We start from the raw sequence: 22,688 nt of genomic DNA, 5'->3' as shown, positions 1-22,688 counted from the left end.
ATTGAGTTATACAGATTTCTGCAACACTCGGTGTGATAGAAGCATAACACTTTAATCTGTAAACTGGTATGAGTATGCTAAAAGTATGTGTATTTCACATTGTGTTCTAAGCAACTATTATATGTTAATACAATACATACATTTTCTTACATTATAATTTTAGAAGTATTTTATCTTTAATTGTAGTCACTTATAACGTTTACACGTTAGCACTTTTTCCCTGTAGGAAATGTACTGTAAATAATATTTGCCTATATTTGTGGAGTTTAGTATTTAAAAGAAAATCAGTCTCTAACATGTTTTTTTTTTTTCGTTGTTTAAACAAGGGCATACTTCTATTAACATAGTTTACAGAATTTTGATTCTTGAAGATTTACTTCTTTTTTTTTAAGATTTACTTCTTAATTTGACTTGTTTTAGATTGATCAGAGTCTTGTGTAGGAAATTAGTTTTATTTTAATTTCTTGTAGCGTAAAGATGCAATATATGTTATTGGGATGTCTGGTTATCTCATGGCTGTGCACTATAATCTCCTCTTGTACATATGCCATCTACTTGAAAAACATTTATTATTTTCTAAAAAAGCATTTTAAGGGAAAAATAATACCGTTCAGGTACTGCAAAGTCCTAAATGCCTCTATAGTGAATGTTAATCTGTTTTATGGTTAATTTAGTGTATTTTGTTAGTATGTTTTCATAGTTGGAAATTTTAGTGATTGATTTACTAATTTACAATTAATTGCAATACTTAGATCCCTTACAGTTTTGGTTAATGGACAAGATATAATAACTTTATTAAATGTTACCCTTTAAATTTAGAAGCTTAGTGGTCTTGATTAAATGGTAACTTTTTTCTATTAACTAAAAAGGTTTTTTTTTTTTTTTTTTTTTTTTTCTGTAAGAGAAGTACCTGGGCCTAGATGTTACTGGTAACATAAAAAAGATATATGTACTTTTTATTAGCATTTCATAAAATAAAGTCGATCTCTTGATAAATGCATTTTTCAACTAAAACTTGTGGCATGTTCTATTCTAGAGCATTGAAATTTTTAACCCCTTCTACATAGAATAACCTGCAGTTACAAAAATTGTTACTTTTAATTATTACATACTGTTTTTCTTAAAGTGGGTTAACAATTATTTTCCAAGTAAAGTCGAATGAATGCAAGCTCCCCTTTTATAACAGCATGTTTGAGGAAAAGCACTAGGAGGGTGACTGTGTATGAAACCGTAATTTGTGTATGGAAGTAGTACAAAAATAATCATATAATTTTATATTTATCTGTTCTACAGGATTTCGAGGTTTCTGGTTTTATTCTTATAATTGATTTTAGAAGATTGTTTTTATTATATCCAGAGTTATTTAGCTGCATATAATTTCTTTTTTATTTTTTCTCTACTAGAGAATGGGGATGAGCTGTTGGTTAGTCTTTGTTATTAAAAGTTCAAATTCTTGGAAATAGTTTATCCCTTGTTTGGACTGTTCCCTCTTGCCCTCCTAGTTTCTCAGAATCTAAAGCCCAGAACAGATGTGGGTAATTAAGCAGTCTGTATATTTCTTGATGACTGCTTTCTGGTTGTTTGTATTCAGTGCAGTGGTAGAGTATAAATGATTAAACTTAACAGTGAAAGTCCAAGACCTGTTGTTGATGTTTTACCCATTTTGATTTTAAACTTATGCCGTAAGAAGGAAGTACAAAGATGTTCAGACTTCTTTCCTCACTACCTATATTGTCCGTTGTGTTTGTTTCAATAATAGCAAATTCATAGGATTTTGATACAGCAGGGTTGTACTATCGTAACTAAATGAAAAGAGGATTTATAATTTTGAAAGAATATGGACTTAAAAATTTCGTTAAAAAATAAAATTTCCAATCAAGACACTAAAATGTCTGATATTAAATCTATTCTAGGAAGTACAAGTAGTGCTAGTGGTAGCAGTGGAAGCTCAACTAAAAATATCTGGGTTAGTGGACTTTCTTCTAATACCAAAGCTGCTGACTTGAAGAACCTCTTTGGCAAATATGGAAAGGTACACTGTTTTTACTTTTATCTATCTTTCTAGTATCTCCATTTGAAATGGGGATTATGTATAAAATAATATTATATAAAACCTTCCAATTTCTTGTTTTTCATTAGGACTGGTATAGGCATAATTGTTGAGTTCTGTGGTGATGGTGAGTTTCATCATATAATCTCACCCTGAGCCCTGGGGATCGTTGTATTAAAAGCTTCTATTTTGAAGGATGCCTGGGTGGCTTGGTGCTTGAATGTCTGCCTTTGGCTCAGGTCATGATCCTGGAGTTCTGGGATCGAGTTCCACATCAAGTTCCCCTCAGGGAGTCTGCTTCTCCCTCTGCCTAAGTCTCTGCCTCTCTCCTTGTTTCTCATGAAAAATAAATAAAATCTTAAAAAATAAAGCTCCTATTTTGAGCCCATTTCAGCCAAGGACTGAGTTTTATCACATTCATCATGGTATTTCCAGAAACTAGTATCTGAGACTGATCTGGTTGTTTGGAAAATATAGGTAGGCTAATATTAGATAATGGGTTGTAGAATTTAGGAGTGCGTGGAAACTCATGTCCCTGTCATACAGATTCTAGTACAGTAGTGGAGAAAAATGTAAAACTGGTAAAAATATACTTAATCAGAAGTTGTGGTATGTGCTATGATGGGAAGAGTTGCTAAGAGCAAAAAGGGGAGGGTTTACTATAGTTGGTTCATCAGGAAGGTTTCCCTGGTGTATAAGGGGAAGACCTAATAGGAAAGTAGTCAATAATTAAATGAGTTAAATACTCAATTAGTAATTGTTGAATTGCACTATGGTTGATCTGTATCCCTTAGGGCACCCACTACTTTCTACTTTATATTTTCTGTTTTCATTATACATCATATGTAATCTACTTCAGTGTAAGTTCTTTGATACCAGGGACTTTTTCTGCTATACTTTATGTGCACCCAGTAGGCTTTGAAATATTTATTAAATTAATGACCAATAGTGGTAAATAATGATTAATGAATGTTACAAAAATCTATCCTGTTCATCTTAGGAGTCTTTTTTCCTTCTAATAGAGAGAGTTATCTGAGTGTTAAGGATTCTGGTAGGTGTCAGATACAGAACACTGAGAATTATAGTCACATGATCAGCCTTGGAAATTTATTGTTAGAAATCCAAAACCAATATTTTAATGCTGGCATTTTCTAGGACTAAAACTATATAGAGACACCATGCACTTTATAATAAGACCTTGGACTTGATTAAAAATCAAGTTGCTGTTGGGGCAAATCTGCCTTTCCCAGAATTGAGATAAAAGCTGATAGGTTCCAGCCATTCACACCACACAGCCTCCTAAATTCCCTGTTGACCTCTTCATGGCATTATGTGTGTCTTTCTCTTTGTTCAGCACTAGATTGTTCTCTCACATTTTTACTCACCCATCCCTTTTAACTCTTATAGAATTGAAATTGTCACTTTGATATTGGTATAAATTTTAAAAGCACAGAACGGAAAGTGTCTCTTTAGAGTGTATTTTTATAAGCTGTGTTAAAGATTGATTTATTTGTAGATGATTCTTTTTTCATTTTTCGAAATTTCTTGTTACTTATCAAAAATTGTTAATATTCATTTAGAAACTTTCTAAAAAGTTACCTTTTTTCCTTTTAAGAAATTCAGGATGGAAAAAAAAATTCAGGATGGGCTTATGATAGAGGAAGTTTGGCCCAAATCTAACTGAGAATATCATTTCTTAACTTTCATTAATTGTACAATTATTTCTTTAATGTGACTGTTTTGGCTATATATTTGAAAAAATAAATTAAAAAAACTAAAAGTAGGTTAAATTGCTTTCTTGGCATTTTAAATTGTTCCCCTGAGTAATAATTACTAAGTACTTGTAAGCAAAGTAGATAGTAATCACAAGAATATGAAACAATAATATGAATTTCTGTATCCTAAATAATATCTTTATTTGAATAGCTTTAGTTCTGAAGTTTGATCTATTCAGAAATGTATGTGATTGTAAAGTTGTAAAACCACGTAAAGTATTATCTTATGTTATAGGTTCTGAGTGCAAAGGTAGTTACAAATGCTCGAAGTCCTGGGGCAAAATGCTATGGCATTGTAACTATGTCTTCAAGCACAGAGGTGTCCAGATGCATTGCACATCTTCATCGCACTGAGCTGCATGGACAGCTGATTTCTGTTGAAAAAGTAAGCTTGCCTAAATGATATATAAGAGGGAGGTTACTTTAAGGGCCAGTAATGCTCATCTTAAAGATGTTATACCAGTAGACAGTAGAATTTGGTATAATTTTGAAGTAATTGTTTTTTTGTTTTTTTTTTTTAATTTCCATGTTTTCCAAAGTTTCTCCCAGCAACATACTTTTTATGATCATAAATGTAACATACTGGTTCTTTTTCTGCTTAAACCTTTCAGGTTAAAGGTGATCCTTCTAAGAAAGAACTGAAGAAGGAAAATGATGAAAAGAGTAGTTCAAGAAGTTCTGGAGACAAAAAAAATATGAGTGATAGAAGTAGCAAGTAAGGATTTATTTTTTTGATTAGCACATAGACTTTTTTTGAAAATTGATGAAGTCATTCTCATTGTGTTGTTTTCTTGGGTGGTATGGTCAGGACACAAGCCTCTGTCAAAAAAGAAGAGAAAAGGTTATCTGAGAAGTGTGAAAAGAAAGAAGGCAAGGAGATTAAGAAAATAGAAGGTAAAGACGAGAAGAATGATAATGGATCAAGTGGCCAAACTTCAGAATCGATTAAAAAAAGTGAAGAAAAGAAGCGAATAAGTATGCTATGTATCTTTCTTATCCCTTTCTAATGCTTTCTATAACTTCATTTTTACAGTGGAAGGAAAAACCTGAGATTGCAGTGCAGATAAATATTTAAACTTCATTGTTAAATGTCACTGTGGTAGAAAGAGAAGTTCAGTAGCAGTAGCACTAGTTGTCTTCTTCCCCTCTACTCTTGGGATGGAAATGTGTTCTTCCAGCTAAGTCCCTTTACTGGAAAACTTGGGCTGGTTGAAAACGGTCATTGATTTGTAGCTGTGTAACTGAGTTGGGATCTTTTGGTATCACAGAAAATATTTATGTTTGTGGATTGAGCTATGTTTAAAAACTATGGTGTAATTCAGTTCTCACAGAATAAGTAGGTGTTTTTATTTCATGTGCTAGTTTGTGAATATCTGACTAAGAATTCATAATTTTTACATTATATTGTCTTTTTTAACGAATTTTTTTAGGCATTTGTTTATGTACTTTTTTTCCCCCTCTTAGGTTCTAAGAGTCCAGGACATATGGTAATACTAGACCAAACTAAAGGAGATCATTGTAGGCCATCAAGAAGAGGAAGATATGAGAAAGTAAGTCTCTGGGAAGGATGCTGTATACTATTCTACCTGTTTTCCAAAAGAAAATAATTCAGTTTTGCTTACTTCTGTGCTTGAAAATCTAAGAAAAATGGAATGAATGTCATTACTCACTTAAGCTTTTTAAATGACCAGTTGAACTTGAAAACCAAAACCCCAGATTATTATTTATTTTCTAGTCCTTATAAATTTTTTTTTTTCTGTAGATTCATGGAAGAAGCAAGGAAAAGGAGAGAGCTAGCCTAGATAAAAAAAGAGACAAAGACTATAGAAGGAAAGACATCTTGCCTTTTGAAAAGATGAAGGAACAAAGACTAAGAGAGCATTTAGTTCGCTTTGAAAGATTGCGACGAGCGATGGAACTGCGAAGGTAGGAAAAGAGTCTATTTTCTACCTGTCTTTAACTATGGGTACATCTTTAACACTAGTTACAAACAACAGAGTTCTGGAAATTGTATTTGCACAGAAAGCTATTGGCCACTTTGATGAAGTGCAGTAAAACAAAATGATTTCTTAAGTTTGCATAGCATTTTATAATTTACAAAGTACCTTTCCATCTGTTATCTCTGTCTCAATTCTGTAAGATTAGGTGTGCCCAGTATGTAATTGAAAACAGTGGAGGCCCAGAGAGGCTAAATGACTCTTCCAATGCCACCTGGCAAATGAGTGGCAGAGTCGGGACTCAGACCCAAGTCTTCTGACTCCAAGTCCAATGCTCTTTCCTCTACTCCAAAGCTGCCGCCATGAAAAACATGACTTTAAAGGAAAAAATGATATTGAGATAAGATAGTCTCAGTGGAAGCTACAGTGTTCAAGTAGCATGTTGGCATGTTAGGAAAAATTCATTGTACTTTGGAATTAGAGCCTGAATGAAGGAAGAATTGCCTTGTGAACCTTATTGTGTTCAGGCTCTATCTCAAAGCAAGCATTCTCTTTAAAACAGAGGACAAAGCCAAACAATTCTATTTTTAGTGGCAATCTCTCAACAATTGACTATGAATGCCAGTTTGCTTTCATGTTTTGTGATGAAAATGTTTTGAAACATAAATTTCTGCGTATTAACCTATCTCACTGAGAGGGCTTTTATTGTGGGATTTCATCTATTTATTCACAGGAATGTTAGGAACGACCAGACATTTTTGACAACTTAAATAGTACCGTGATTGCCACACACCTTATTAAAAGGAAATAGTCTTTGCCTTACTCAGGACCCATTTTCTTTTTCTTCCTTTTTTTAAAATTTTTAATGAAGTCCTAATATGCTGAGATTCCTATTTATAGGACAAATCAGGAGGAGAGAGAGTGTGGGAGCTACTAGAGCAGTGATTCTCAGGTCTATCAGACTAGCATCCCTTTTTATATTGGAAAAAAAAGTCTCAGCATCCTCTTTACTCTGCTGAAATGTAATTGATGCATAATAGGCCTACAAATGCATAATATGCCTATATAAATAATTTCCAAAAAACCAATATAATGCCTTAACTCTAATATAAAGAAGAAATAAAAGTAAATTATAATGAAGCATATATTCCAGATACGAATATTTAGGTACGGCTCTCTAGAAGACCTAATGAAGTAGTCAGATGTTTACAACCCTCTTTAGACTCAATGAAAATGTGACAGCTACAAATGCAGACCGATATTGGTGTGTCATTTTGGTAAGTCAAATACCAGGAGTGGTGTTGACACTATGACGTGATTTCTGAAATGGTGGACAGCTCTTGGTGAAGGTCTTAAAGTATCGCTTTTCCTCTAATTTACATGGACTTGCATTTCTGGAAATTTTAATGTATATAAAACCATGCCAAAGCAAACCAACCAACCTAGTATTTATTAAAAATGAGTTGAGTTCTAGGGTCCAGTTTTGTTAAGGTTATTTTGTTTTGTTTTGTTTCAGTAACATGAATGTCCATTATGGCATTTGAAAGGTCTGATGAGTATTGGACAGTTTTTTGTTGTACAGAACTATCTTGATTATTCTTTGCATCATAAGATATTTAGAATCCCTGGTCCCCACTCACTAAATGCTGCTAACAGCCCCCACAGTTGTTGCAAAAATTTTAAATGCCCTTCAGATTTGCATGGGAGCAGCACTGAGCCACTGAGAACCACTGGGCTGCTAGAGGAAGACACTGATACACCGAGTACACAGAGGGCCTTAGATTGAGGGCGTGACAATGATATGATTAAAAGTCCCCAAAAACGAACTTTATTCAGTTCAGCAAACATTTGAACTGCCTCCTGACTCAAAAGAAGTGTGGGCCAGTGAACATCAAAAAGCCTTTAAGGAAGGCAACATTTTATCATATGTAGCATTTGCTATAACTCCTGTTGATGGGTATGATCCTAAGTCATCAAAATAAGGTGTACCTTGTGTCAGGAGCTAGACCATATACCCAATACTGGAAATTTTCCTCCCCAAAGCAGTACAAGTTGTAGTTTTGTAAATTCATATATGTAGAGTATCTCCTTTTTAAAATGTTGATTCACTAATGGGCTATTATTATAGTGGGATTTTTATTTAAACAGGAATATCCTCTAAGAGGCAAATACTCTATAAAATTCAGCTGCTCAGTTGACAGCCTTTAATAAATAAGTGACAGTGTTGGAGTCTGTTTAAAGTTTTATTTTGAGTTCTCTTTCCAGTTACATTAAAACTTAGGTTGAGTCAAAGTTTAAAATTGCCAACCTCGAGGAAAAATTCAAACTCAAAAGCTATTCTCTTTCACACAGTGCTAGCATAATTTAAGTATTTCTAAATACTGATTTTTGTTAGACGAAGAGAGATTGCAGAAAGAGAGCGTCGAGAGCGAGAACGCATTAGAATAATTCGTGAACGGGAAGAACGGGAACGCTTACAGAGAGAGAGAGAGCGCCTAGAAATTGAAAGGCAAAAACTAGAGAGAGAGAGAATGGAACGCGAACGCTTGGAAAGGGAACGCATTCGTATTGAACAGGTGCAGTCAGAAAATCTTTTCATCTTAAATAACTGACCTTTTTCAAACCCTGTGATTTTTGCCCTAAAATTTGCTTTACTTGTTGTAAAGCTTCTAGAGTTCAGCTAATGAGCATTTATATAGTGTCCCTGAAAGATAACAATCACTTAGGTGCTATGCTAGTTCAGAATACATTTAGTAATGACTTTGTTCTAGCCAATTGGTAATAACTCAAGCTCTGCAATATCATGGCAGCCTAATAGTCTGAGCATAGGACTATGAGTCCAGAGTAGTTGTAATCCAGGCTCTGTCACTATCCCAGTCTCAGCAAATAATAACTTATTTCCTTACATATTAGACTGGGAATGATTTCCCAAGGCTGGAAGGAAATAATGCCTCTCTTTGCAGAATTGCATCCAGGGTTTTAAGGCACTTGGTTTCCATACGTATTAAGAACTTGATCTGCAATTCTCTTTAGGTTTTTGTTTCCATTGAATAATGAAACGAAAATCTGACCTTCCCAATTACCTACCAACTTCCACCACCCAATTTCTGTTATTTTTAATGTTGTAGAACAATAGCTGTAGCCTAGATTACTGATTTCTGAGGTCAATTTTGTTTATGTATTTGTCCCAGGTATGTGTTTTGCCCGGTGCTTGCCTATGGTGGTTTCTTAATGACAGGGCGAAAACAAGGTTGCGCATGTACTTACCTTATGTTTTCATTTTGCATTGGTTGGTTCTTCCTTCTGTGTTGTCTGAAGGAACGTCGCAAGGAAGCCGAACGTATTGCTCGAGAACGAGAGGAACTGAGAAGGCAACAGCAGCAGCTTCGTTATGAACAAGAGAAAAGGAATTCTTTGAAACGCCCACGTGATGTAGATCATAGGTAGTTGCCTGCTTTCTTTTTTAACAGTTAGACTTGCTATCCTATGCCTTTGGAACTAAGACTGATAGAGGATTAACAAGTACAGGCAGCCATCACTGGAATAAAAAGTCATGATCCTTGGGGATGGGAATGATTGCAGGATGGGAGTGGATCCAGTGCATTGTCAAGCAGGAAGAGTCTGCTCTTTTTCCCTTTCCCTTCCTAATGCTAAATGTTTTTCCATTATGATTGGAAATACATCATCATAGTCTATTTTAGTGATGGTTCTCAAACTCAGACCCATTTTGAAAATTCTTACAGGGTAGTGCAGATAAACTTGGAAGTTACAAACTTGGAAAGATTGTGTTGTGTGTTTGTGTTCATGCTGCTTAATAGATTTCCAAATACACTCATTTAATTTTCTTAATATAAGTTGTATGAGATTTAATTGATTGTGTTGAGAATAATGGAAAGAATAAAATGTGCTCGGGACTTACCTAGCTAACCTTTCTGAACTTAGGTGTAACCGAAAAAGTTGTGTACTGTGATTAGAATTTTATTATAAAATAGTATCTGTCTTTTCCATTTATGAATTTTAGAACAGGCCATTTTTCAAGTTTTCTCTCCTGTGAAATTCCTCTAACGCTATATGACTTTATGTAATCTGGTAATTAAGTCTTTGCTAGTTTGTTATTGTAACTGAATGTTTTGTGTCTTGAGTTTATTAGCCCTCTGTATCCACAGTTCCTAGCATGTGGTATGTATAACTCCAAGTAAGTGTTGTTGGATTATTATAAAACTAATTTATATAAATGAGCAAATATTTCTCTTCAAGGCGAGATGATCCTTACTGGAGCGAGAATAAAAAGTTGTCTCTAGATACAGATGCACGATTTAGCCATGGATCTGACTATTCTCGCCAGCAAAACAGATTTAATGACTTTGATCACCGAGAGAGGGGCAGGTTTCCTGAGAGTTCAACAGTACAGTCTTCATCTTTTGAAAGGTAGATAACCTTGAAAGCTGTTGTATTTGGTACATGAGCCTTGCTAATAATAAGTTCGGTTTTCTATTAAAATCTTAATTGTTGTAGGTCAGATCTGAGTGTTCAGAATGAATCCTGTTTGATTTTTGTTTTTATTAATGTCAGTGTGATTCAGTATTCACAATTAGTTTGGGGCGCCTTGCTGGCTCCGTCAGTAGAGCATGCAACTCTTAATCTTGGGGTCATGAGTTTGAGCCCTATGTTGGGTATAGAGATTACTTAAATCAATAAACTTTGAAAAAAAAATTAGTAGGCAACCATAACAAGGTTAAGTAGATTGACTTTTATCTTCTTAACTTTGTTTAAAACTAGGTGGGAATATCATTAGCTTTGGATGTGTCTTAACTGTTGAGAGCTGTTGAGACTACCAATGTGAGTGTTTGGTGTAATTCTTCCCAGATGCTAAAAAACCATCAAACCATCATGCCAGTCATTTAGCTCAGTTTAAAAGAATATAAGTTATTATAGTCAGAACTGGGTTTTTTTTGGCTTAAGGCTTTGCCTTAAGTTAATTTTTAAAGAAACTGTGATTTTTGTAAGTTACGCAAATAAAATTAAGAAGAATAAGGCCAAGTAAGTACTTCTCAGGACCTGTGTTCTTTCTTTTGGATAATCAATAGGCGAGAACGTTTTGTTGGTCAAAGTGAAGGGAAAAAAACACGTCCTACTGCAAGAAGAGAAGATCCAGGTTTTGAAAGGTATCCCAAAAATTTCAGTGACTCCAGAAGAAATGAGCCTCCACCACCAAGAAATGAACTTAGAGAAACGGACAGGCGAGAAGTCCGAGGAGAACGAGACGAGAGGAGAACTGTGATCATCCACGACAGGCCTGATATCGCTCACCCCCGACATCCTCGAGAAGCAGGGCCCAATCCATCCAGACCAACCACCTGGAAAAGTGACGGTGGCATGTCCGCCGACAAACGGGAAACAAGGTATCTCTGTAGTGGCTGGTGGCATATAGCATATTTGGGTTTCAGAAAACAAAGGCGTAACAGAGTTTTGATTGGAGATGTCTTTGGGTTTTGTTTAACAGGGTTGAAAGGCCAGAACGATCGGGGAGGGAAGTATCAGGACACAGTGTAAGAGGGGCTCCCCCTGGTAATCGCAGTAATGCTTCAGGCTACGGAAACCGAGAGGGAGACAGGGGTGTGATCACAGACCGAGGAAGCGGAACACAGGTAAGTGCTTAAGGGTTTATCATCGCCTCTTCAGGAATAAAGTCAGAGGATATACTATTGTGATGTGGCTGAGATTGGTTAGAGTAGAATGATTGGGAGACAAGGTTCTTAGAAAAGATCTTAATACTTTTCATATTTTACTGTCAACAATTGAACATTCAATTTGAACATTAATAGTCCAAAGAAGGAAAATAACAGCCCAGAAATTCTTAAGCCCTTTTAATTAAAACTCCTGCTGAAATTTGAGCATTGTTAAATTTTGTAGATGAGCCTTGCTAGCAGTGAAGGTTTTATTTCTCTTTACGAAATTGAGGCTTTCAGACTAGGTGGGAAATCTTTGGCCTCTACTTGTGTTTCTCTTTCGCTTTTTCCTTTTTTTTTTTTTTTTTTTTAATACTCTTCTAGTTCATTAGGTAGCTTAGAGTGTAGAACTGAGATAAACTTTTTGTCTCTTTTTTGTTTTTTTAAATCTAAAGGTAGATGAGTGGAATATCTTACATGTTTAAATTGCTTTTTATTTTTGTGACACTTCATTGACTTGAATATTTTGTAAGTTAATGAACCTGACCAGAAGGAAGTATCTTCATCTCTTAGCAACTCAGATGAACCAAGACCTTTTTTTACCTAACCTGAAAGCATTCTGTTGATGAAATACTGTTATGTTAGTTGACAGCACAAATACAATATCTTCTTAAATTATATACAAAAAAGGATTCTGAAGTGTGTTTGTGTGGGTGTGTGTCCATCCTTCCATCTTCCAGCCTGATTATACTCTAATGCTACATCTTGTGTCTGAATACCTATTAGATTTTGTAGCAGTATTTTTTACTGGAAAATGTTTTTGATCCCTTGGCATCCTAGCTAATACTGCTACTCCTTTTCCATTTCATCCAGAGTATTCATGAAACAGATTTGGGCTTGATGGCATAAGCTTTCATGTTTCTAATAAGTTAGGAATGTTCAGTAGATTAGTTAGTTCATTGAGCTCTTTACCCTTACCCTGAACAGAACTTTTAAGACAGGGTTTGTAATCCAGACATTCTGCCCAATTTAGAATAAAACGTAGGACAGTCTCAGACTAGTCCTGCATTCTGATACCCGTTTAGAAAAGGAATCCTGAGGAGGAGATTCTGTTCCTCCCTTGAAAATTCTGTTTTTCCTAATATAGAGTACCTTCAGCTTTATTGTCTGTAGACTGTCATAACTTCTACTCTGCTTTCCTTGGGTCCTTAGTTCTATGGCTTTTGTTTCCTTGTGTTTTTCATAGTCACGTATGTAAGACCTTGTAAGAGTCACAGCAGTAATGAGCACGGTTTGAAATAAGATGACAGCTCCCGTGTCTGTGTGCTGTTTGCTTGTTGATCCTACACCCCACCCTGATTCGTCTTAGAGTTTTGACCCCTCACCGTGCCTTGTTACAGACCTATTACTCAAGGGTTAAAAAGTACATGCATGCTGAAAGGTATGGAAATAGAAGTTACATTGCCCCCATATCCTACTCTGAAGCCAAGCAGCTTCTCAATATAAAATAGGTGGAACCCTTTGCATGTGCCCTGGTATTATTCACCTTCTTTTCTTCTCAAACATCTTTTTTTTTTTTTTTTTTTAAGATTTTGTTTATTCATTAGGGACACACAGAGAGGGGCAGGGACACAGGCAAAGGGAAAAGCAGGCTCCCTGCAGGGATCCCGATGTGGGACTCCATCCTGGGACTCTGGAATCACGCCCTGAGCCAAAGGCAGATGCTCAACCAAGCCACCCAGGCGTCCCTCAAACATTTTATTGATTTGTTTCTGACATTAAGAGAATACCAGCGTATGTAATTTGGCATGAGGCTGCAGATGTCATGACTTTTTTTATACCATGTGATTCTTTAGCACTACCCTGAAGAACGACATGTGGTTGAACGCCATGGACGGGACACAAGTGGACCAAGGAAAGAATGGCATGGTCCACCTTCTCAAGGTCCTGGCTATCATGATGCAAGGCGAATGGGTGATGGCCGGACAGGAGCAGGCATGATAACCCAACATGCGAGGTAAGTAGTTACTCAGTTAAGACTTCTCTGCCAGCAAACATCCAAACCTTCATTCTTTCCTATTAAAGGGCAGTATAGTTTCTGAGAAATTTTACCACAGCGAGTAACAACCGCAGCTCTGCCCACACATATCCCCATATTAGATCAAAATCTCCTGGAGATTATATGCAGGGCAGCTGAGGTTGATTTGTTAGTTTATGTTCTTCATTGTAAGTTCATTGAGTGGCATTCGCCATATGGATTGATTGAGCTACAAGTTCGTGCATACGTCAGAATCCAGTAGATAATGAACACTAACTTCATGTCGGAACCATCATCTTGTTCACTACCTGGGACTCCTAACTAAAAGTCCTAGAAAGGAAAAGGAGACTGAAAGGATGTTCTACTCCCTTTTCAAAGAGCTCTAGTGAAACTTTTAAATATTTAACTAACCCAAAGCCTGTTCATGTTCTCAGAGGCGAGCTTTATTTTTCTCTGTGCACCAACATGCATTGTGGCCCCTCAGCTGGCAAGCCTTTGGCCTCTCTCTCTCTTCCAAGCCCATCTGTCTTTCCCAGTCCCCTGTCTTAGAAGAGGGGATATGGCTCACTGATCCAACTTACTATTGTTCTGTGGTCGCTTCTGTCAGACTTGAGTGAGTGTTCATCTGTGCCTGCACAGCCTCGTCCCTCATTCTGTCTTTGATCTCAAAGGTTACCAATACCTTTTTTCTAGATACATCTATAGTCCTTTATTTTCTGAGCCCTCAGTCTCCTTGGCTATTACTCACTGTTGCTTTTCTTTTTTGGGGGAATGCTCTAATGTTTTCTAATGTATCATACTTTCTGCCCTTCTCATGGCCTTTGCTGGCTCCTTCAGATGGTTGAACTTCATACACTGCTCTTGATATTTAGCTCTGTGTTGTAATCTTTATGTAAATGCTTTGCTGTCTCCATAAATTCCGGGTCATGGGCAGACTCATTCCTCTCCTGTTTCAGACCTTCATGACCATGTGTCGCCTCCAGCTTGTTGGAATTTGCCAGTGCCACTATGCACCTTGTTCTCCCAAACTGGGCTTCATCCTTACATTGTTCCATTCCTAGCATATATTTCTAAATGTGGTTCTGTATTCTTAAAAAATTGTGAATAAGCTATGCCTTCTTCCTCATTTCAGCTTCTCAAAGTAGTCTTTTATCTTATCTGTTACTTAAACTTTATAAATTTAACTATTAGAACTGTTTTGTTATATCATTATTTGCTCCAAAGCTATATGAGCCGCCTCTCCGGGTCATCTAACCTGGGTTCCTCAGCCAGGCATTCGAACCTTTATGTAATCTGGTCTTATTCTACTTAAACTGTTTCATTGTGGGTTTTTATCTCTCAAATTGGTCATAGGGTCTTTTGATTGGTCTTTTTTCCCCGTGTCACTCGTTAGTACCTGTTGTGTTGCCATTAAGCGTATAAAAAAATCTACCCCCCTCCAAAAGAAATCCCTGAATATTTCTGTGATGATGTCCTCTAGCTCAGAGTTTCAAGAAGTTTCTAATCGACTCCCATGCTGCTGATCTGAGGATCACGCTCTGAGAGCCACTGCTCCAAGCCATTCCTGTGCATACCAATAATTGGCTCACTCTGAGGCAGAGACTTTGAAGTGAGAGTACCCAAGTTTAGATCCTTGTTCCACCATTTATTTGCCGTGATCTTGGGCGAGTTACTTCACCTCTAGATGGTAATGGTACATACCTCACAGGACTGTTGAAAAGAGTTAAGTTATTTAATATGGGTAAAGTATAAAGAACAGTGCCTGGTAAATGATTAGCACTATATAGTTATTAGCTGTAATTTATTCTTGTTCTTGACGATTTTTTTCTTTTAAACCTTTTTCAGTAATGCATCCCCAATTAATAGAATTGTACAAATCAGTGGCAATTCCATGCCAAGAGGAAGTGGCTCCGGATTTAAGCCATTTAAGGGTGGACCTCCACGACGATTCTGAAAATTAGCTCTCTGCCATGGTTTCAAGATAATTTATTGAAATCTCCTGTAAACTTTACTTGACTACTTATGAAGAGGACCTCTGACTTGCTTGAGAGTTCTGTCAGACTTTTCTTTTTTTCTCTTTTTTTAAAATTTAACATGATTGCTTTTCTCAATTTTGGAGAAGATGTTTAAATAGTTCCGTTGTAACTTTTAATAGTTTTGTGTATCATTCAACTTTTTTTCTTGCAGCACCGAGACACATTTGAAAAGATGGAATCAAAACCATTTTGTTTAAATCTGTGTGAATATAAAGAGTAGTTTGCAGCTGTGTGGTAGTAGTTTCATTTGCAGCATTAGCTCTGTGGTGTCAGGCTCTAGAGTTACTTCTTGTCACCAAGCGTTTTCAGCCTCCATTTTGAAGGCTGTCTAAGCTTAAAAAAGTCTGCTGTCTAATTTTTAGAGAATAAGATTGTTCCTTGCATTTCTGAGTATTATGTAACCTATTTTTGCAGAAGGTACTGTTACATTAAGTGCATCTGTGTATCCTGGTTTAAAAAAAATGTACTCTTTTTTGAAATAAACCTTCATATTCTGTATAGTTGCTAAAGCGTTGAGAACCTTTTTAATTGTAAAATGAGAGCCAATTTTCAGGTTAGTGTAGCAGCACACTCGTGTGGGTTTGCATGGTATGAAACCAAATAGATTAATGAAACCTTGGCCATGAGGTTTGTATCACTGAAGTTTTTAGACTGAGTTGTGCAGGTAAGTGCACTTTTAGGTAATCTGCACTGTTTGGTGGATAAATTCCATCTCTGGGAATTGTGTGGGTACTAATGTTTCCATGTTCCCAACTATGTTGAGAACTGGAAAAAACCCAGGTTCTAGCTTGGTGAATCAGTTGGGTCTTGTAAATACTTGTATGTGGGAAGGCATTGTTGTCTCTTTGTGAAAATAAAAATCCACGCCTGGAAGTGTATGTGTCTTTGTTTCCAGCTCTTTAAGTGTTAGTCTTCCAGCCCTTTCTGGAGTCACACCCAAAGTAATTGACTTGGTCTAGAGCTATAAAGGCATTCTTTGGGTCTGTGTCCCTAGGAAATAAATCTCACTTTGGTTCTTCATCTAGGTAGCTGGGTAGCACACCCTGGTGAAGTGTTGGAGAGTTAACCATTAATCTTACTTTAAAATTTTTTTAAAGGCATCTTTTCTAGGAAAGCCCTTTGAGGTAAATTCTCAATACTACCTCTTAAAGCCTCCCATATTCCCCTTCATATAATTCAGTGATGAATAATCCAAATGGTCTTGATTCTTGGATAATTCAACAGTCTGGAGGCTTGTATAAAGGGAAAGATGGGAATAAGGGATTGCTCTGAGGTCACCTTTGAATTTGAGAAGTAGCCTTTGTAAAAGCTCTTGTAAATGTCTGCAGGTGGATCTGGTTGTGTTTGTGAGATGACTCAGGCTTCTCAGTGGTATGGGCAGCCACAGTACCCTGGTCTCTGGCCTTTTGGGGAACTGGCACTTCTGTATTGCTCTGGATTTCATAACCTGTTTGTCTCTTCTTCTTCTTCTTCTTCTTTTTTTTTTAAAGATTTTATTTATTTAGATCTTTTTTTTTTTTTAAAGGATTTTATTTATTTATTCATGACGGAGAGAGAAAGAGGCAGGGACACAGGCAGAGAGAGAAGCAGGCTCCATGCAGGGAGCCTGATGTGGGACTCGATACCAAGTCTCCAGAATCAGGCCCGGGGCTGAATGTGGTGCCAAACCGCTGGGCCACCGGGGCTGCCCCTTTTTGTGTCTTCTTAACACCACAACTATTTCAGTAAAGATTGCTGGTTAAATAGAGAAATGAACTGGTACAACCGCTGACCAGACAAAATTGGAGGTCTACCTTGGTGAGCTAGGCCAGTAGTTCTCAAGCCAGGGCCTACTGGACATTCATGGCTGGGGCCTAAGCATATTTTCCACAAAAGTTCCCCCAGAGGAATCCTGTGTGCAGGCGGCATTGAGAATCATTGATTAAGACAGAGTAGGTAAAACTGAATGCTCTTTGAAGAGCAAGCACCTGGTGATTTTATGGGTAATAGGTTTTTTCCTCATCACTGCTCAAACACATGTTATTTCAGTTTTAGAAACCCCATCTTTTGCCAGTGGGGGATGAAATGCTCTGATTAATGTGATTTTCTAGTTAACTGATAATTAATAACTTTATATAGTTGAACCACTCAGGAATGGACAAAGGGGGACTTCTGCACCAACTTTTGGAATTTGTGTCCAGAGCTTTCAGAACTGTCTTGGTTAGGCTGTGAAATCTTACTATTATTAATATTATACATTACAGTAATTTTTTTCATTCTGTTAACTAGACAGTCACCTCTGAGGAGGGCATAAAAAAATTTTAGCCGGATGCCAACATTACGAGAATATTTTGGAGTCTGGTTCTGACTTTACTAGCTTGTAATTTAATCCTTTTGGACTCTTAATTTCTTTATCCATAGATTTATCACCTTTTTGATGCCTACTGTTCAATTTCTGTTATAATAAAAATTCAAAATGTAGGCAGCTCTGGGGGTGCCTGGGCGGCTCAGTAGGATTAAGTCAGATTAAGAATCAAGAACTCTTGATCTTGGCTCAGGTCATGATCTCAGGGTTTTGAGGTGGAGCATCACATTGGGCTCTGCACTCAGTGGGGAGTCTGCTTCTTTCCCTCTCCCTCTGCCCCTTTTAACACTTGTTCATGTGCCCTCTCTTTCTCTAAAAAGAAATCTTTAAAAATATGTAGGAAGCTCTGATCATTCTAATCACAGGAAATTAAAGGGAAATTTTTTATCTCACACAATAAGGTAACTAATATGTGTGTTCTCCCTATATTTATATATTCAACATATTTTGATTTGTAATCCCAGCATGCTTTTTTGTAGAAATTATCAAGCTGATTTTAAACCTTACATGGAAATGCAAAAGAGTGAGATTAGTAAAAAAAAAAAAAAAAAAAATTAAAACCTAATTATGACAACTTGGAGGAATTACATTACCTGAATACTGTATCAGGCATGTTAAATAATAAATGAGCATGATTTGGGTCCTCACAGAAGTTACTATTTATTGTGCACTTACATGTGCTAGGCATTGTTACCAGGTAACTCACATGTATTAATTTCCACAACAAGGTTATGTTTTAGGTGTAGATGCGCTTTTTTTTTTTTTTAAACTATTATTTCTATTCTTTATGCGTGGAAACTAAAGAAATTTGCCCAAGGTTAATAAAGATAGCAAGTGGTGGAACCAAGATTCAAACATAGGCGCATACTTACAAGAGCATTAAATCATTTCATCCAGTATAGGGCATATATGAATATATTTGGATATATATATATAGGGTATATGAATATATATGGAATATGTAGGGTATGTTGTAATGTAGGAAACTGCTACAGAATTTTCTGAAGTGGTTATACCATTTTGCATCAGCAACATAAAGGGTAAAAATTGCTCCACAGACCCATCAATACTTGGTATTGTCAGTCTTTTTAATTTCAGCCAAATGGATGTAAACGATCTCATTAATTTACATTTCCCTGCTGACTTACGATGTTGAGTATGTTTTCATGTGCTTTTTGATCACTGATCTATCTTAGTGACTTGTGTCTTCAAATACCCCATTTTTAATTGTACTTTTTGTCTTACAGAGTTGTAAGATCTCTTTATGTTATGGATACTGGTCCTTTCTCAGACATATATTGGGAATATTTTCTTCCAGTCTGTGGTTTGCCTTTTCGTGTTTTGTTTTGTTTTTAAGATTTATTTGAGAGGGGAGGAGTAGCGCATGCTGGTTGTGGGGAGCAGAGGGAGAGGGAGAGGAATCTCAAGCAGGTTCCCTTTTGAGCATAGAGCCTGATGCAGGACTGTCTCAATGACAGAGATCATGACCTCATCTGAAATCAAGAGTCAGACGCTTAACTGACCGAGCCACCCAGGCATTCCTGCTTTTTCATTTTCTTAATGGTATCTTTTGAAAAATTGTTTTTAATTTTTTAAAGATTTTATTTATTCATGAGAGACAGAGAAGCAGAGACATAGGCAGAGGGAGAAGCAGGCTTGCCTCAGGGAGCCCAGTGTTGGACTCAATCCCTGAACTCCAGGATCAGGCCCTGAGCTGAAAGCAGAGCTTTCAGGCATTCCAATAATTTTTAATTTTGATGAAGTTAAGTTTATCATTTTTTTCTTTCAAATGTCAGGCATATTTTTGCTCTAGGTAGAAATCTTTGCCTACCCCCAAGTTTTTCTCCTGTGATTCTTCTGGGCCTTTTATAATTTTAGTTTCTACATTTAGATAAAATCCATTTTGAGTTGAATTATTTATGACATAAACTAAGGGTTGAAGTATATTTTTTCTATATGGATATCTAATTTTTCCTGTATAATTTGTTGAAAAGGCTTTTTCCTAGAAATTACCTAATCACCTTCATTTTCTTTTCTTTTTTTTTTTTTTTTCTTTTTTTTAAATTTTTATTTATTTATGATAGTCACACAGAGAGAGAAAGAGAGAGAGAGAGGCAGAGACACAGGCATAGGGAGAAGCAGGCTCCATGCACCGGGAGCCCGACGTGGGATTCGATCCTGGGTCTCCAGGATCGCGCCCTGGGCCAAAGGCAGGCACCAAACCGCTGCGCCACCCAGGGATCCCTTTTCTTTTTTTAAAGTAGGCTCCACACCCAGTGTGTAGTCTAAAACAGAGCTTGAACTCACAACTGAGATCAAGACCTGAGCTAAAGTCTAGAGTCAGGTGCTTAACAAACTGAGCCACTTTAACATCTTTGTTTTTAAAAAATCGATTTATATGTATGAATCTACTTCTGGATTTTGTTCTGTTCCATTGATCCATATGTCTGTACTTTCATGAATACCACACTGTCTTGATTATTGTATCTTTATATTAAGTCTTAAAATCAGGTAATGTAATTCTTCCAATGTCATTTATGTTTTTCAAAATTATTTTGGCTAATCTCACTCCTTTTAAAGTTAACTTGACGGCAGCCCGGGTGGCTCAGTGGTTTAGCGCCTGCCTTTGGCCCAGGGTGTGATCCTGGAGTCCCAGGATCGAGTCCCACATTGGGCACCCTGCATGGAGCCTGCTTCTTCCTCTGCCTGTGTCTCTGCCTCTCTCTCTCTCTCTCTCTCTCTCTGTCTCTCTGTCTTTCTCATGAATAAATAAATCTTAAAAAAAAAAAAAGTCAACTTGATAATTTCTACAAAAAAAGCATGCTATGATTTTGAATTAAAATGTTGAATAAATTTGGAGAGAACTGACATTAACAGTATCGAATCTTCTAATCCATAATTAGTGTATCTCTTCATTTAATAGGCCTTCTTTAATATCTTTTAGCAGTAGGTTATAATTTTCATTATGTAGGTCATAATACATTTTTGTTAAGTTTATGCCTAAGTATTTAATATTTTTGATGCTATTGTAAATTGTATTTAATATATTGTTCATTGCTAGTACATAGAAACAATTGATTTTTATTTATTTACCCTTGTATCTTTTTTTTTTTTTTTAAGGTTTTAAGTAATCTCTCCACCCAACATGGGGCTTGAATTTATAGCCCTGAGATCAAGAGTCTCATGCTCTACTGAGCCAGTTAGGCACCCCTGACCCTTGTATTTTTTGACCTTGCTAAATTTACTTATTAATTCTACTAGCTTTGTTGTAGATGCCTCAGGGTTTTCCATGTACACCATTCTATCTTCTGGAAACAAAGGTAGCATTAGATCTTCCTTACCAATTTCATTGCCTTTTTTCTCCTTTGCCTTATTGCACTGACTAGTATCTCCAATAGAATGTTGAATAGCAATAGTGAGGGCAGACATTCTTGCATAGTTCCTAATTTTAGGGGGAAAGCATTCCGTTTTTTGCCATTAAGTGTGATGTCACCTATGAGTTTTTCATTTATAACCTTTATGAGGTTGAGGAAGTTCCCATCTATTCCTAATATACCTGGGAGTTTTTATTATGCATGGGTATTGAATTCTGTCAAATGCTTTTTCTATGTCTATTGAGATGATCATAGGGTTTTCCTTTTCGTTCTGTTAATGGTGAATTACATTGATTTAAATCAACCTTTCATAGTAGAGAAAATTCATACTTAGTTATGATCTCTTTCTTTTTCTATCCATCCCAGATATTGATACAGCTGGGTTTGGTTTACTTAAATTTTGAGGATTTTTTTCACAGCTGCTTTATTGAGATATAATTCATACACCATGTAACTGACCCACTTAAAATGTGCAACTCTGTGCCTTTAGTACTCTCACAGATCACCACAATGATTTTTTTTTCACCACAGTGATTTTTAGAACATTTTCATCACCTTCAAAAGAAACACTCTACTCTTAACTGTTCCCTCCTCACTCACTTCCTTAGCCCTCCCCCAATCCTAAGCATCCACTAATTTATGTTCTGTCTATAAATTTGGTAATGCTGGGTATTTTATGTAAACGAAATCATGTTACCTTTTGTGACTGGGTTTTTTCCCACTTAACATAATGTTTTCAAGGTTCATCTATGTTGTAGCATGTTATCAGTACTTCATTTCTTTTTATGGCTGAATGATTTTCTGTTGTGTGGATATACCACACATTATCCATTCATTAGTTGATGGACATTTGGTTTGAGTTTGCCTTTTGGTTTTAAAAATAATGCTGCTATGAACATTCCTGTCGTGTTTTCATGTAGACATGTGTTTTCATTTCTCTTGGGCATAAACCTAGGAATGGAATTGCTGGATCATATACTATATGTTTATTTGCTTGAGGAACTGCCAGAGTATTTTCCACATTTGTTCTTTCATTTTATATTTCCATCAATTGCATATGTGGGTTCTGACATTTTCACTTTCTCACCAGTGCTTACTTACCTTTTTGATTCTAGCCAGTCAAGTGGGTGTGAAATGGTATCTCATTGTGGTTTTGATTTGCATTTCACTGATGACTAATGACACTGACCATCTTTTCCTTTGCTTATCCGTCATTTGTACATCTTCGTTGGAGAAATGTCTGTTCAGACCTTTTACCCATTTTTTGAATTGTGCTATTTGCCTTTTTGTATTGAGTTTTAAGAATTCTTTAAGGATTCTATCTAGGTAGAAGTCCCTTGTCAGATCTATGACTTGCAAATATTTTCTCCCATTCTGTGGGTTGTCATTGAACTTACGGTACACTTTAAAGCACAAAAGTTTTTAATTTTGACTTAGTGCAATCTACTTTTTTTTCTTATTGCTT

General features: G+C 36.3%; 1 protein-coding gene across 16 annotated transcripts in view; it reads left to right on the top strand.

Annotated features, from left to right (window-relative positions):
* SLTM (SAFB like transcription modulator) overlaps positions 1–22,688 on the top strand; it is a 98,630-nt gene that overhangs the window by 27,061 nt on the left and 48,881 nt on the right. For 15 of the 16 annotated variants that reach the window (XM_077881260.1, XM_077881259.1, XM_077881257.1 and 12 more), the window contains 13 exons: positions 1,914–2,032; positions 4,061–4,210; positions 4,437–4,540; positions 4,634–4,800; positions 5,290–5,375; positions 5,588–5,751; positions 8,158–8,338; positions 9,081–9,205; positions 10,020–10,190; positions 10,850–11,164; positions 11,266–11,410; positions 13,288–13,448; positions 15,315–16,378. In XM_077881260.1, the coding sequence (XP_077737386.1) occupies positions 1,914–2,032; positions 4,061–4,210; positions 4,437–4,540; positions 4,634–4,800; positions 5,290–5,375; positions 5,588–5,751; positions 8,158–8,338; positions 9,081–9,205; positions 10,020–10,190; positions 10,850–11,164; positions 11,266–11,410; positions 13,288–13,448; positions 15,315–15,423 (1,997 nt within the window). In that variant the 3' untranslated portion in view covers positions 15,424–16,378. Of the gene's footprint in view, positions 1–1,913; positions 2,033–4,060; positions 4,211–4,436; positions 4,541–4,633; positions 4,801–5,289; positions 5,376–5,587; positions 5,752–8,157; positions 8,339–9,080; positions 9,206–10,019; positions 10,191–10,849; positions 11,165–11,265; positions 11,411–13,287; positions 13,449–15,314; positions 16,379–22,688 lie in introns of those variants that run through there. The other variant, XM_077881261.1, reaches the window with a different exon arrangement.

The sequence above is a fragment of the Canis aureus genome, chromosome 32, assembly GCF_053574225.1.
Source record: "Canis aureus isolate CA01 chromosome 32, VMU_Caureus_v.1.0, whole genome shotgun sequence".
Taxonomy (NCBI): Eukaryota; Metazoa; Chordata; class Mammalia; order Carnivora; family Canidae; genus Canis; species Canis aureus.
This window is presented reverse-complemented; position numbering and strand designations above follow the sequence as displayed.